The following is a 16,143-nucleotide window of genomic DNA, read 5'->3' on the forward strand; positions in this document are numbered from 1 at the left end:
ATCTGTCTACTCATACAGGTGTATAGGTCATCTGTCTACTCATACAGGTGTATAGGAAGCCATCTTGAATTTCGACTGCAAAATTTATTTAACTGGCACTGTTTTGAAAAAAATAATTCATGAATCTTTCACATAAAAAAATCCAGGATATTAGAACAGTCCTTCTGTCACACAGTGTCTCTTGTGCTGTAAACAAAGAGCATCATATGAAGGTTTAATGTTAACCAGTTAGTTTATGATTTATATGAATGTTTTTGACAAGAAACTTTCTACTTTTGACAGAATGTGGAGTATTTCATTAACAAGGGTGTGCTTGGTTTACGGAAGGATGTGAGTCACCGAGTCTGGGAGTATAAGGGTGACAGTGTGGCCCCACATCACACGGAAAGGTTTGACAACCTACAGAACTTCCTACAGGTTCCTGTCATGCCTCCAACACTAGTGGATGTGTGTAACCTTATACAGATCTACTACACTTTACAGGTAATTGTGGACAATTACAGACCTTTAGATTTACAAGACTGAGACTTGTCAAAAACAGATGGGTGATCAGTGACACAGTACATGGTAACTCACTTGATTTTCTGGTCAGAAGTGAAAAGTTATATATATATATATGGGGTCACCTGTCTGACTACAAGGGTTTACTCCGGGTGAAATAGATAAAAAATTTACAAATCATAAAAAATGAAATTTGACCTACTATTTTTGCTAATGTAAATTGTGGTAAAATCTTTTTGAATGAGACATGAGTTATATTATCATACAAGATCAAATGTTTAGAGAGAATTTGGTCTTTCTGATTTCTACAGATATAATGTCTATATGTAAGCTTACGTTATAAATTCACCAGAGTATGAAAATGCAAAGAAAAAAGTCCATTAAAAATGTAAAAACATTCTTGGCAGAAAAACAAAAAATCAATAAGATATTATTTTGTTTTCAATGTATTCTAAATAATCAAGAAAAAAATATTATTTGACTGTTCTGTACAGGTTGGTCTTGTGATGGAGGACACAGGAGAAGTGTTGGAACTCAACTTTCCAATGACCATAGCAACCACCCCTTATAGGATCACTAATGCCCCTTATCCCATCATGCAGTATGGTAAGTACTTACCGTCTCTGTCTGTCTGTCTGTCTGATGAGTTTTCTTGGTTCATTTGTGTCATTCTTACATATTACAAGCTTAGATTTGGTATTTGGGTTGCATGAACATGATACAAATTAAAAGTCAGTTGGACATCATCCTTTTAGACTGAATTGAACTTGGGAGCAGGTAGAGAATACATACTCAGTATTTATTGTTTGTTTTCCCATCATTTTCTGTTATTGTGATTTATATGATTTCAAAGAAACTAGCAGCAGATCTAGACCAGATCAATGTCTTATGATAAAAAAGGCGAGTTGATTTTATTTATAGAGCTACGAGTTCTGTGTGTGACTAATGTTGCATGAGTACTGTAAATTGGACCAGGAGTCATCAATCATGTTGTCTCAAAGGCCATTAAGGATTTTTTTCTGGATTTCCACTGGGGAAATTGTGGGCAGTCTAAATTTGAAGCCTTGGAAAGCTACACATTCATGGACCTGACAAAATATGATACGTACAAACAACAGGTGTTTTATGTCGGTCACTCTGGTGGACTCATTTGATTTATAAAATTTAAGTAGTAAAGTAAATTAAAATACATGTATTTAGGACTCTTAAATAGAGAGTCTATCCATCCACAGTTTCATTTCCGATGATTTTCTTTAAAACCCCTAATGGCCATAATTTTCTTACATTTTGCATAATGAAGCAATGTGGTATAATGATGTTCAATTGGGTTTTTTTCTGTGTCTATGGGTCATTCCCAAGGTCATCAGGTCAAAGATCAAGGTAAAATTTCCTCTGACTAATAAACATTTTAGTTATGACATTATTAAAGGTAGTTTATTGAAATTCAACAAGTTATCTGACTAAAGGATAAGGTTCTTAGGTTAAAGGTCAATGTCATGTTTTGTATAATCTTTTATCTGATAGACATTTTCTTGCACATTATGAATTAAGTGAATTCGGTGGTCATCTCCAACATTAGTCATCTGACCAAAGGTAAATGTTTTGTTTTTGTCTCAGGAAAGTTGCTTCAAATTAAACAGATAAGGCTTAAATGACCAGCTGTTAATGTCATCAGGTCAAAGGTTAAGGTCATCAAGGTCGAAGGTCAAGGTATTGTCTTGTTTTCTATAAAATTCCAAGAGGGGGAGCATGGCTTTGGGGCCATATTGACCTATCATTACCATTAAAATGTCCACAAATATGATAAAAATTGTATGTGAATTAGAATCTATAAAGAAGTTATTTCTGTTTATTTCTTAAATTGTCAATTACCTGTGTTTACAGATGTAGCAGCTGAGAATGTTGAAGGAGGGATGTACATCAGTTCTGAGTTCCAAGTTGGCCAGGTGTACACCGGTGACGAGGAAGAGAATGAGACTGAGATGTTCATTATATACCGTCCTGTGTACATCTGTATCCCACACGAACGGATCAAGGTCACAAACACAGAGAAAGATGTCAACATTTGCCGTGCAGGATCTCGGATCTCGATGACAAGGCTTGATAGAAAGACATGGAAAATGCAGACGACACATGACTCGGATAAAGAAGATAGTTCTGTGCTAGACCTTAAAACTGATACCCTGGTGCCTGACATGTCAGATTTGGATTTAAAAGAGTCCATGGTCATGAAAAAGGAGTTAAGTGATGTAGCGAAAGATATCGATAACTCAAATAATTTTCTGAAACCATCAGAAAGTCATGGAAGTATGAAACAAACAATGGAATATGAACCTGGTGATAAAGATAATATAGTTGTTGTTGTTCAACCAGAACCTCACTCGTCACTCCAACTGGAACCAGAAAATAAGGACAGTGAAGAAGTTCTACAGAATATTGTAAATGACTGAGACAAATCAAAACTGGATTAAAGAGAGACGTTTTACAGTATAGTGTACTGAGACAGTTTGTATGTGCTTGTCATGATCATCTAATTTTGTCACTCGTATAACTTCTCAAATGGTCAAAGATTTAACATCACGGCAGTGGTCAAGGACATAGCCATGGAGTGGTCAGTGATATTGTAAGATCATCCTAGTGTTTAGTGATACAGTGGACACAACTTGTGGTTAATCTTATATTATTACTCAGTGGTATAAGGTATGATGTCTCCTATTGATCAAAATATGACGTTATTGTTGTCGACATATGACTAGTCTGAGTTTCAATGTAATAACGTCATATAATGTTTTTGGACTGCCACATAAAGCGATTTCTGTACTACTGTCAGCTCATTTCTAAGAAGATAACATGATAATCATTTTATTTTCTTATTTCAGATCCTGTCTGACTGATCATTTCATTCACCAATTTGATATCGGCCCAAACCATTGTTAATGAATATCATGGCATGACTTTGATGGCTTTACGTAAGAAAAGTAGTATAATTGTCAAAAAATACATGCATCGATCATCCCCCATCCTTGCCTGGCTGGAGTTGTATGGTCTGATATATCACTTGACAATGATGTCTTATAATAACTAGTAATTTCTCAAAAACTATATAACATTGTTTTTACTTTTGTCACAGAGTTTCTGCTTTAAGTAATCTAAATAGAGTGCGAAAAGCAGAAAATGTTTATCTTTTCAAGACACTGGTAAAGCCATGTGTTGTAATTCATTGTTTAAAATATGAAAGCCACAGCTCAAAATGTTTCTACTTCCTCTACCCATAAAATAATATCGTCAGTAGCAAGGGAAATAACTCTTCAATGAACACGTGCCATTTACCACATATCATCTTAAGTTTGAGAGTGGTTAATTTTCGGTTTGGGTTTGTGTTTATTGAACCTGAAAAAAAAATTGGTTTGGGACTTACCCCGGCTGTGTTAGAGTTTGAATTTTTCTCCATTAGACAAAACTCTATATAATACATTTAGGCCTATAAGGGAAAGCTGCAATGAGTTTGTGAATAGTCAGGTACTGAGCTCTGGAGTAGAAGATTTTAATGATATTAACCATCTTTAAATAATCACTGTTTTAACAAAGGACATTTCATTTCCAAAACATCAGCATTATTTCTCTAATGGAAAATATGGATTTCCCAAAATTAAACATTCCTTTTCCGATTGGAGGCACATACTGGGTTGTTTTTTTTCTCATAGGATAAATGTTTCTTTTTCAGCATTCCATATTTGGTACTGGTAAATGATGTGTCTGCTGTTATCACAATTGCTTGTATGGACAGAAGTACCAGTAACTATTGTACACTTTTTTACACTCCTGACATTCTGTGGCTAATTTTACACTCCTGAGTTCTGTGGATTATTTTACACTCCTGACATTCTGTGGATTATTTTACACTTCTGACATTCTGTGGATAATTTTATACTCCTGACATTCTGTGGATAATTTTACACTCCTGACATTCTGTAGATAATTTTACACTCCTGATGCTTTGTGGATTATTTTATACTCCTGACATTCTGTGGATAATTTTACACTCCTGACATTCTGTGGATAATTTTACACTCCTGACATTCTGTTGATAATTTTACACTCCTGACATTCTGTGGATTATTTTACACTCCTGACATTCTGTGGATTATTTTACACTCCTGATGCTTTGTGGATAATTTTACACTCCTGACATTCTGTTGATAATTTTACACTCCTGACATTCTGTTGATAATTTTACACTCCTGACATTCTGTGGATTATTTTACACTCCTGACATTCTGTGGATTATTTTACACTCCTGATGCTTTGTGGATAATTTTACACTCCTGATGCTTTGTGGATAATTTTACACTCCTGACATTCTGTTGATAATTTTACACTCCTGACATTCTGTGGATTATTTTACACTCCTGACATTCTGTGGATTATTTTACACTCCTGATGCTTTGTGGATAATTTTACACTCCTGATGCTTTGTGGATTATTTTACACTCCTGACATTCTGTGTATAATTTTACACTCCTGACATTCTGTGGATAATTTTACACTCCTGACATTCTGTGGATAATTTTACACTCCTGACATTCTGTGGATAATTTTACACTCCTGACATTCTGTGGATAATTTTACTCTCCTGACATTCTGTGGATTATTTTACACTCCTGACATTCTGTGGATAATTTTACACTCCTGACATTCTGTGGATAATTTTACATTCCTGACATTCTGTGTATAATTTTACACTCCTGACATTCTGTGGATAATTTTATACTCCTGACATTCTGTGGCTAATTTTACACTCCTGACACTCTGTGGATAATTTTACACTCCTGACATTCGGTGGATAATTTTAAATTCCTAACATTCGGTGGATTATTTTACACTCCTGACATTCTGTGTATAATTTTGCTCTCCTGACATTCTGTGGATTATTTTACACTCCTGACATTCTGTGGATAATTTCATAGCCATGACGTCCTGTGTAAAATTTATGACAATAAGTACCATTAGGGATATATTATTATATATTCACAGAAATAATGTGGTTTCATTATTCCTTTGCTTATTAAAGATTTCAAAACCTTTTGGATATACATATAAGATGTATGTATATATATATATACTCGACAGTTTGACAGTTAACTTAATCTTGCTATTGTTATTGCTACTCTGATGATAAACAACATTTACCATTATATTTCCCCCCCAAACAATGATGTTCATTCCATTTTTATACCCAAGTGTTCAATATGATGTTGTTGCCTATCATGTGTAAATGCATGTGTACATATGTTAGTATATAAAGTACATTATGTTACTGCATACATTTTTGTGGCTTTGGTATGCAATTTACGAATATTGTCTCTGGAAATCTCACCCCTTTTTACTTTTGCTGGAGAATGTTTAAATTTACTGTTTGAATGACTGAAATTAGTGTTGACGGGAAAATATTGTGATTTTATTACATAGGTAATATTATGTCACCCATTCCTACAATGGTACATTGTACACCCCTAGACATACTTATCCTTTAATGACTTCACAAGCTCTGTTGGTTGAAGACAACGAGCTTATGCCATGATTAGTGCTCTTTCATCCAGGTAAAAGTGATTCATGTTATCATTGAGGAGATGGCTGCATGGTGATAAAGAAAGATTTCCTCTAGAGAGCATATGGCAGTTAGTCCTAAACAAAATTATGCCCTAAATGATGTTTTGAATTCTGGAAAGTAAGGTGGTCTTAGAAACAAGCTGATCTCCAAAATAATCCACTCATGGATCTCCTTTAAGGAAGAGTATCTTGAGAATAACTCAATCTTGAATATATGCCAAGCTTGAAGAGAATCCATGGGCTCCTTACATAAAAAGTAAGGATACGTATTTTGAAAATGAAAGACTTGAAACAAGCTGCAACATACAAACATATTTTACTTGAATTAAAGTTCCACATACTGAGGTATTCAACATACTTCATTAAGTTACATCCAGTACAGATTTATTAGAGAAACTTGTGTTGTAACACACCTCCACATACATGTTCTGTACCAAGTGATATTGATTATTTTATTGTAGGACTTTTCCTCAGCAACTTTGGTATATTTGCACTTAATTTGATTAACCACAAGCTTGGTTGGTCAATATGCAAATAAAGATGTTGTTCAGTTCCTCATAATTTGATTGCATGATCACACTACTTTCAATGTACATATAAGGATGTATGTGCACATATTTTGATTAATCACAAGGCTGCTGAGTGTCCATATAAGGATGTATGTGCACATATTTTGATTAATCACAAGGCTGTTGAGTGTCCATATAAGGATGTATGTGCACATATTTTGATTAATCACAAGGCTGTTCAGTGTCCATATAAGGATGTATGTGCACATATTTTGATTAATCACAAGGCTGTTCAGTGTCCATATAAAGAAACATTATTTATGCATCTAATTAGTCACAAGACAAGGTCATTAAATGCCATATAAAGAAATATGTGTACATAGTTTTATCAACCACAAGGCTATTGTAAGGCTAAATCACAGATCTAGTCATTGTAAGGCTACATCACAGATCTAGTCATTGTAAGGCTATCACAGATCTAGTCATTGTAAGGCTATCACAGATCTAGTCATTGTGAGGCTATATCACAGATCTAGTCATTGTGAGGCTATATCACAGATCTAGTCATAGTAAGGCTATATCACAGATCTAGTCATTGTAAGGCTATCACAGATCTAGTCATTGTAAGGCTATATCACAGGTCTAGTCATTGTAAGGCTATCACAGATCTAGTCATTGTAAGGCTATATCACAGATCTAGTCATTGTGAGGCTATATCACAGGTCTAGTCATTGTAAGGCTATATCACAGATCGTTGTAAGGCTATCACAGATCTAGTCATTGTAAGGCTATCACAGATCTAGTCATTGTAAGGCTATCACAGATCTAGTCATTGTAAGGCTATATCACAGATCTAGTCATTGTAAGGCTATATCACAGGTCTAGTCATTGTAAGGCTATATCACAGATCGTTGTAAGGCTATATCACAGATCGTTGTAAGGCTATCACAGATCTAGTCATTGTAAGGCTATATCACAGGTCTAGTCATTGTAAGGCTATATCACAGATCGTTGTAAGGCTTGTATTATTGACTATATTTCTGTGTACATTGGTTAACTTTTGATATGCAACTGTGTATAATGATGCAACTACCTATGTGTTTGTCGTGTCAAAATAAAGCTTTGATAAAAGCCAAAGACAGAGTATTATTTTCATTATTTATATCATATATTTTAGCGTTTGCCTCCATTTCGATCGTGATGAATTACCCATCCTGGTTTCTAATGTCTCTATACCACTGATTAAATGAGCACATGTGTTTGAATTTAATGAAGCAACACGTTGTATGAATGTACTGTCTCTATTGAATAAGGTCACTTTGCAACATGCAACATGCATCATCATGATATTCCATCAAAATCTTTCCCATAATGCAACACACAAACCCTGATTGGAGCAATACTAGAAAGGCAAATTACACAGAAGTAGATGGCGGCCATGTTGTACAGATACGAATCGCACCAGAAATCTCCCATTGATATACCTGGAGGACTCACTCGAGATATAAGTGTAACTACATATATAAATGTAGTTGCTATTATACAGTGTTTGGGATGGAAGCTTCGTATAATAAAGAGGATGTTTTAGGACATGGTTTAGCATTAGAATATTTCATTAAAAAAAATATGATAAACTGTACCAGCGAAGTGTCAAACAAGGTCAAAATAAAAGCAGCGACGTATACCGTGACGGTCAATAAAATCTCGAGCGGCTCTGTGTTCTGTTCTTGATGAGATGAAGCAAAGAAAAAAACGTTAATTCCTCTTTAAAGCCTTCCATAAATTAGGTGAAAATAGAATCATATTTTTTTTAAATGATTTGATTTACTTTTGTGAAATAGCTGACGACTATGGGCATGTTTATGCTGTTGGATACTAATGCACCAATCGAACTTTAGCACGTGACAAAATTCTAAACCTGACTGTTGTTATTGTTAAGCTGTAATTAATTTAGAACATACACCACCTATCTCATCAGAAATGGCATAATCTCTCTCCTGTAGCGCTCCGGTGGCCTGATTAATCAACCTCTCTCGGGGCATGTTGCTTTGGTATTTTGAAGAAAACTGGATCAATATGGCTAAATGCATTATCTAAATTAGCTGAAAGGAAAATCACAGATCGTTTGATTTTGTCAATTATCACTTTGAAGAGGAAATTTTTAATTTAGATTTAAGTTACATTGACGTTTTGATAAAATGCTGGTTTCCCTTCTTTTCATTTTGCTTTAGGTCACACATATAAAGATGCCCTGTTTCTGAAAAAAGAGTTCAGCACATTCAAGGATACTAAGATTAAAATAATCCGATTAGATAAGAATATTCAGATTAGATTAGAATACTCAGATAAGTTATACTCAGAATATACTACAATTCTCAAATAAGATTACAATACACAGATAAGAATACTCAGTAGCAGTAAAGTCGTAGTGAGACCAATGTACAATATCGCATGTTGTCCCCAAAGATAACAATACTTGGCCAGAATCATGTTGTCATTATTCAAGTGTCAACTGAACCCACTGTTGGAACAGGTGGAATAGGTGTTGTTAGGAAAATCATGATTGTGCAACATGTTACAAAATGGAAACTGTGACTCTGTCGGCTTCGATCTTTCTTTTATTATTGGCATCAGTTATGAACAGAGAAGCTTAAAATGTGTTTTTCAGGATGGTAGCCATACAACAAAACTTAGGATATCTGGGGATCATTTCAGACAAGTTTTAGCTGAATCCAATAGGTGGAACTTGGGAGGAATTTTGACATGTGAAAAAATGTCGACGTCAGACGGCGAACGACGCACCGTGCTGGACAAAATAAGAGGGCTGATTAATATCTTGTGAGCCTTATATTGAAGGAATTGAATTTTGCCGAACATATTCTATTAATTTTCAACATCATCCCCTTCAATATCAAGGCCCCAATGTCACTTCTATAGAACTCCTTTTTTTGGCTGTTCAGAAAGTCATCCACTGCATGTATGACGTCATCATCGGACTGAAAGTGGGTGCCTGAAATACCAGTAGCTGCTTTCAGTTTTGGAAATAGATGAAAGTCTGATGGAGCGTGATCAGGTGAAAAAGGCGATGCTAAATCAATCTAAAGCCACAATCGTGAATGTCAGCCATGGCAATGATCGACAGACTTGTGAATATGAGCATTGCTCTGATGGAATAACACACCTTTATTGAGCTTTCCGCGTCGCTTGCGTTAAATATTTTCCCGTAACTGCCTCAGAAGTGAAGCATAGAATTGTCATTGATTGTGTGTCCCTTTTGGAGATAATCTATCAGCAGAATACCGTCTGCATCCCAGGAAACCGAGGCCATAACCTTCCCCAGCTGATGGAACAGTCTTTGCCTTTGGCGGGGGAGAACCAGGGTGCTTCCATTATTTCGATTGTTGTGTGGCGTCTGGAGCAAGATGGCCATGTTTCATCCATAGTGACAAATCTTTGAAGAAAGTTGGCAGTATCTGCCTTAAAAATGTCAAGATTAGCACGCGATAATGTGCGACTGGTGTGCTTCTGATCAACTGACATAAGTCTTGGTACACATCGGGCCGAAAGCTTTCTCATTGCAAGATCCTCGGTCGGAATGGAATGTACTCTTTCCTGTGAAATACCAACTTCACTGGCTATATATCTTTCTGTAACTCGTCTGTCAGTCATAACAATACAATGAACATTATTGACCATTTCTGATGTTGCAACATTGACATGCCTTCCAGGACGGGGATCATCGTCAAGGCTCTGTCGGTCACGCTTAAATTCTGATACCCACCTTTTCACTGTAGTGTATGAAGGGGCATCTTTCCCTAGTGTTGCTACCATATAATTATGGATATTAGGTGTTAACCCTATTTTATGCAACTTTTGGGTCACTGCTCTTTCACCGATTTTGTCCATTTTGCGAACACCGCTTGTCTTGTTTACTTTAGGGTGCTACCTCGTCGATATAAACTAACCAAATGAGACCAGTCCTTGGGTACACGGCCCTTTATAGTCAGTGAATAGTAGGACTTTAAAAGAACATCCTTGGGTACCTCCTTCAATACGAGGCTCACGACATATCAATCATCCCTCGTTTGGTGGCTATAGGCCAGAGGGACCAACTCCGTCCTATGTTACAACAAAATGATTGAGAAACAGTCATATTTTGAGTAAGTGGTGTTAGTTATTATTTATCAGAAAGTCTGAGTAGATTTTTATAATACTACATATGTGAGTTCCACTTGTTTTCATTGACCAAGAGGAAAAGAGGAAAGATGAGAAAATTTCAGTCTAGATAATTTAATGTTGGGTGCTAATATCACTCTCAGGTCTCTTGTTTTATAATGAAAGAAATTTGTCAATGAAAAGCTATCTCAAAGGAACACGTTCTGTGAAGCTGTTTGGACGGTCAACTTTTCCAGATAAAGTAACTGATGTACTTATATACAGTATCTAAATAGTTTTACCAGGGTTGAGTATTACTTAATCTAAATAGTTTTAGGGTGGAGTATTATCGTGCTAATAGGGATCACTGATGTACTAATTATCGTGCTAATAGGGGGAAGGGGGATGGGGAGAGGGGAAGGGGGGATGGGGAGAGGGGAAGGGGGGATGGGGAGAGGGGATGGGAGTGGGGAAGGGGGGATGGGGAGAGGGGGGGTGGGGAGTGGGGATGGGGAGATGGGAAGGGGGAAGGGGGGATGGGGAGAGGGGAAGGGGATGGGGAGAGGGGAAGGGGGATGGGGAGAGGGGAAGGGGGGATGGGGAGAGAGGGCAGTTGGTAGCGTCTAACCACTTAACTTGGATTCTTACCTCAACTGCACTATGATTCTGATTTCTCCATTCTTTAACTCTCCCCATACTGAATTAAATGAACTACATACATTCCCTCTACGTATTTCTACAACAGTCTCAGGATGCCCGTACAAAATGAGTGAACCAGACTCTTGGGAGCCTCTAGCGACAGGAATATTAGCCAAACGTGATTAACCTATTACATTTCACCGAGTCTGCGGGTATGAGGACAGGAGCTTGCCTTCTTAATTCAGAAAATGGTGTTAATGAGTTTAAATAAGCTTAGTTCAATAACGCGACAAATCATGGTCGAGTGTCAGTTTTTTTCCCCGACTCTTGTCTGCATGTACAAGAAATACCACAATTAGCACGAAAAGGGGGTAAAAATCAAGATCCTTTTAAATGTCTTGAAAACTCATCGGATGGAAAAAATATATAACTTCTTGTCATCATCTTTTCATTAAATGCACTACTTTATTTTTCTTTCTGTTGAGCGATTTCAATAAAGGTTATTTCAGAGATCTAAATATTTACATAATTAGTTCTCTGGTTATTCCAAAGATTCCAAAGAGAGACAGTGTCTTGCCTGTTTCCATAAAAAGTGGCAAGGTTTATGGAACCTTAAGGAATAAAGAAAAAGGGTCAGCCTTTTCATCAAATAATAAAGGTATATAAACCAAGGCAGATCAGGGTCTTATAGCAAGACTCTTGTCATATATATTGCAATGTTGAATTTAGATTACGTAAAAGTAATGACGAAATATGACATAATTGCATAAAAATCGCTTTTTACGTTAGTCTGACCCGAAAGGTCAGGTTCATGTCAGATTGACCTATAGCCATCCTGCTTCGTCCGTCCTCGTCCACCGTGCGCTGTGTGAAAAAACTTTTCTTACTTAAGCCGACCAAGTGTTTGTTATTTTCCTGGTCGGTCCGAAATCCAAGGTGGCCACCATGACCGCCATCTTGAAAAACACATTTCAAACACCCCTTCCCTTCCGACATCATATTTCCTGCTCGTTAAATGTCATCTTCATATGATTATATTTGATGATGTTATGTATACCCCATAAACGGAGCCATGGCGTTGGTTTAGGCGTCACTGATAATGAAAATACTTCCATTACATGGTATGAAAAGAGAGCAAACACGTATCGTATTTATTTAAACATTTCCTGAATACATCATATAAATGTAGCGCAATAAAAAACAGATGGTGGGTTCAGGTGATCATTCTGAAATGTTATCGCCTTAAAATATCACGAACTCGACAAGTTACATACGTAGGTAGTGTGATATTCCACTACCACGCTATCGGTGAAAACAAGAGGAAGCTGCAGATGATATACCGAGGTCTATTGTTGCGGTGGAGTATTTAATAGATAAACAGTCTCTACGGGCCGTATAAAGATTTTTGTATTATTCGGAGAACAATATACACCCGTCGTATACCAAAGTGACATTGATGATGTATGAAATGCTGAATAAGAATTGCTCTATCAAAATGCTGGTCGTAACCACATACTTGAGTATGCACCGTAGATATAGCAGTATCCCGTTTTCTCGAAGTGAGTGGAATCACAAAAATCGAGATATCCGGAGTATTTCAGATATATCTCATAAAGAATCTTAGATGTCACAACGGAATTTTAACTTCCAGGTCAGAAGAGTTTTCGAGTTATCAGGGCTCGAGATACCGAAGTTTACTTTATCAATGTAAAGTCCGTGTCGGTACTGTCCCACGTGGGACCCAGAGGTAGAAGGCTACTGATAAAGTGTCGGGACACAGGGGTTTGACGTTCTATCAATAAGGATATGTAATTCTCCATATAAAAATACCCTGTTATGGATTATTATATATTTATATATATTTTTATTGATAGAACGTCAAACTCCTGTAGGCATGATTGGCATGATACTAACGCATATCCAGTTTTAAAGAAGTCGGTCAATAATTGAAAGAGGATATCAAACAGTAGCATGTTCATATGAAGTTCACAAGGGTTAGATGTGTTAAAATCTTTTTTTTTTTAAATCTACTATCAAACCAAGATGCCCTAGGTCACGGCATTGGGTCAGAAATGTTCTTGTTTTTTTTTTTTCATGGTTGATGGGTTCAAATGCCATGATATTGAGCCAGGAGCCTCCTGGAATAAAGAGCTCCCAAAATCTTAGTTTACGAATCGTCCTTAAGTTCTGCAATACTTTCTGGATAACATGGAAAATTTGAAGTTAAGGAAGAGAAACTGGTCCACTAGCATTGGGTTAGAAGCATTTGGGATTATATATATAGGAGCTTCCCAAAATGTTCATATTATATACACGGTCGTAGGTTACTTTCGAGGTCGTAATATGGGTCTTTAATTGTTAAACTACATTCTGTATATTCATTAACAAAGAGGCCCAAAGTCACGTAATATCGGGAGATAGTACTTTGATAAGAAGACAAATGTGTTCAAATAGTCAAGAGGCACAAGGTCATGCGATAACATGTTGGAATGAATGTTTGTAGCTTGCCTGTGAGGTGACAGTTGATTTTTTTTTATGAATCCGTTAGGTATGAATGCTGACAACATCCAACTCTTTAAAAATATCATAATACAGTACCTGCGTGTCTGTTATGAGTATGTATACTATCTTGTTTTCTTGAATAATAAGATAATTATATAGTTTCTCTAGTCTTTGAATGTATTAGTACATCCCATTAAATTAGATTTTCTTCGTTAAAAACTATTTATATAACTATGTAAACTGACATAACTAAAACTAAAATTGGTTTTGTACTATACAAGGGGAAATAACTCTAACGGATACATTTGTAATATGAAAATGCTTGTTTTATTAAATAATATGCTTTACATAAACATTAAATTATAGTGAAAAGCGTAATTATATATCATTTAATTATTAAAAGTAACTATAACTAACTTTATCAAGAAAGTCTTATCCTCATACTACAGTCCCCGTATAACCTCTTCTTTATATACATTTTGTAGTTCGATCGCACTTCTCCGTTTAGACGCGTCGATGGTAATTTTTAGCCTATTACTTTGTTTGCACCTTTGTCGCGGGTATTTTAACAAAGAGCCCTGTGTTTCAGAGGTTTTGGTAAATATCCACAATTTGTTCTTTGCTAATTTCACTCTTCACAGAGTAGTATTTGACAGCAATCGGAAGTATAATGTTTTGTGTAGTGGAAACATTAAAGATGTACTTTACTCTCTCTGGAGTCATTGGACCATGTCAGGCGCTGGCTTGTTACACGCTATTTAATCAGCTATAATGACATAAAAATAATATAGAATCTAGGGTCATGTCCCACGGTAATGAAATTCACAATTTTTGTAAAGCACCTTTAAGACCCTTCCATCTATGAAGAGTATTTGATTCAAACATACCTGGTGTGTTGATCTTTGAAGAAATGATTTGAAGTTTCAGTCAATTTTACCCATTTTGGTCCCGCTTATTAACTCCCGGGGTCTATCAGGGCCAATATTTACATACTATCAAACTGCCATCCAATATTAATGCCGTTATTACATATTTCTAACCAAGTTGGAATTATGTCCAATGCCAAATCAACAAATGATGCTCAAAAATAATATTTTCCTATATATACTGCAGTAAATTTTACCCCTCCCCAGGGGAACACGAGACCTAAGGTTAAAAAAATTCCTAATTTTGGTAAAGCACCTCAAGACTTCTCCATCTATGAAGAGTGTTTGATTCTACAATGACTTGTTCCAGAGAATGTTTTGTTTGAAATTGCAGTCGATTTGACCTATTTTGGCCCCTCCCACTAGCCCCTTAGTATTAGTCAGTATCAATATGCATGAAATCAAACTACCATCAACAAATTATTCTGAACAAGAGATTACAGAGGGAACTTGGCACCAACCATCGAATATCAATCCTATGAAAGACCAACATTTTTTTCTACTTTTACCTTCTTTTGACTTTTACTCTTAATCATGTCATAACATGGGGAATCTTAACATGAAGTCTAAGAACTTTTAATGTATCAATAACAAATTTCTCTGTCATAATCGGCTATTTTGTTTTCGGCCATCTTGGATTTTGGCAATTTAAGTTTGCTATCGCTGTTTCTAAAGAGGCATTCCTTCGTTCGAATGCCAGATGTATGTTGTACAGTAATTTATAAGATTAATGAAGAAAAGAAGCTTACACTCGGATTTATGATTAACTGTGATGGAATAAATATCATATTTGTGCAGAAAATCCGCAAAACTCTGCCGCTCTGCATCTTCAGCAACGCCTCCAACGCTTCATTTAGATATCATCTGACACCATAAGTTCGCCAAAAAAAATTACACAAGTTCGGTAAAAATCCGTACTACGGGGGCTGGGAACGGACATCATATGAAAATACAATTGCATAGGAACGGAAATATTATTGCGTGGGAACGAAATGATATTTCATGTTTTTTTTATTTATTTATTTCATTCTTTAAGTAATTCAATAACAATTGGATGTTTGGTTTAGTTTGTTTTGTTTAACGTCCTATCAACAGCCAGGTTCATTTAAGGGCGTGTCTCGTTTTGGAGGTACCCGGAGAAAAAAACCGGCCTACGGTCAGTACCAGCTAGGAAACTGTCCCACGTGCATGGGTAAAGCACTCAGCCACCGCGGCCACTTCCGGGTTGGAAACAGTATGAGGAGTCCAACAGGGAAGGAGTGTGGAAAAAGGTGAACTTGATTGGTTTTAGTTCTGACTAT

At 36.3% G+C, this 16,143-nt stretch overlaps 1 protein-coding gene across 4 annotated transcripts in view; it reads left to right on the plus strand.

Moving 5' to 3' along the window:
- LOC117325413 (arrestin domain-containing protein 3-like) overlaps positions 1-7,535 on the plus strand; it is a 67,200-nt gene extending 59,665 nt beyond the window's left edge. For 2 of the 4 annotated variants that reach the window (XM_033881592.1, XM_033881593.1), the window contains exons 6-8: positions 283-483; positions 996-1,107; positions 2,386-7,535. In XM_033881592.1, coding sequence (XP_033737483.1) covers positions 283-483; positions 996-1,107; positions 2,386-2,951 — 879 coding nt within the window. In that variant the 3' untranslated portion in view covers positions 2,952-7,535. The remainder of the gene's footprint in view (positions 1-282; positions 484-995; positions 1,108-2,385) is intronic. The other 2 variants (XR_004532251.1, XR_004532252.1) reach the window with 2 other exon arrangements.
- Positions 7,536-16,143: the final 8,608 nt, after the last annotated feature.

This window comes from Pecten maximus, chromosome 4, assembly GCF_902652985.1.
Source record: "Pecten maximus chromosome 4, xPecMax1.1, whole genome shotgun sequence".
Lineage (NCBI taxonomy): Eukaryota > Metazoa > Mollusca > Bivalvia > Pectinida > Pectinidae > Pecten > Pecten maximus.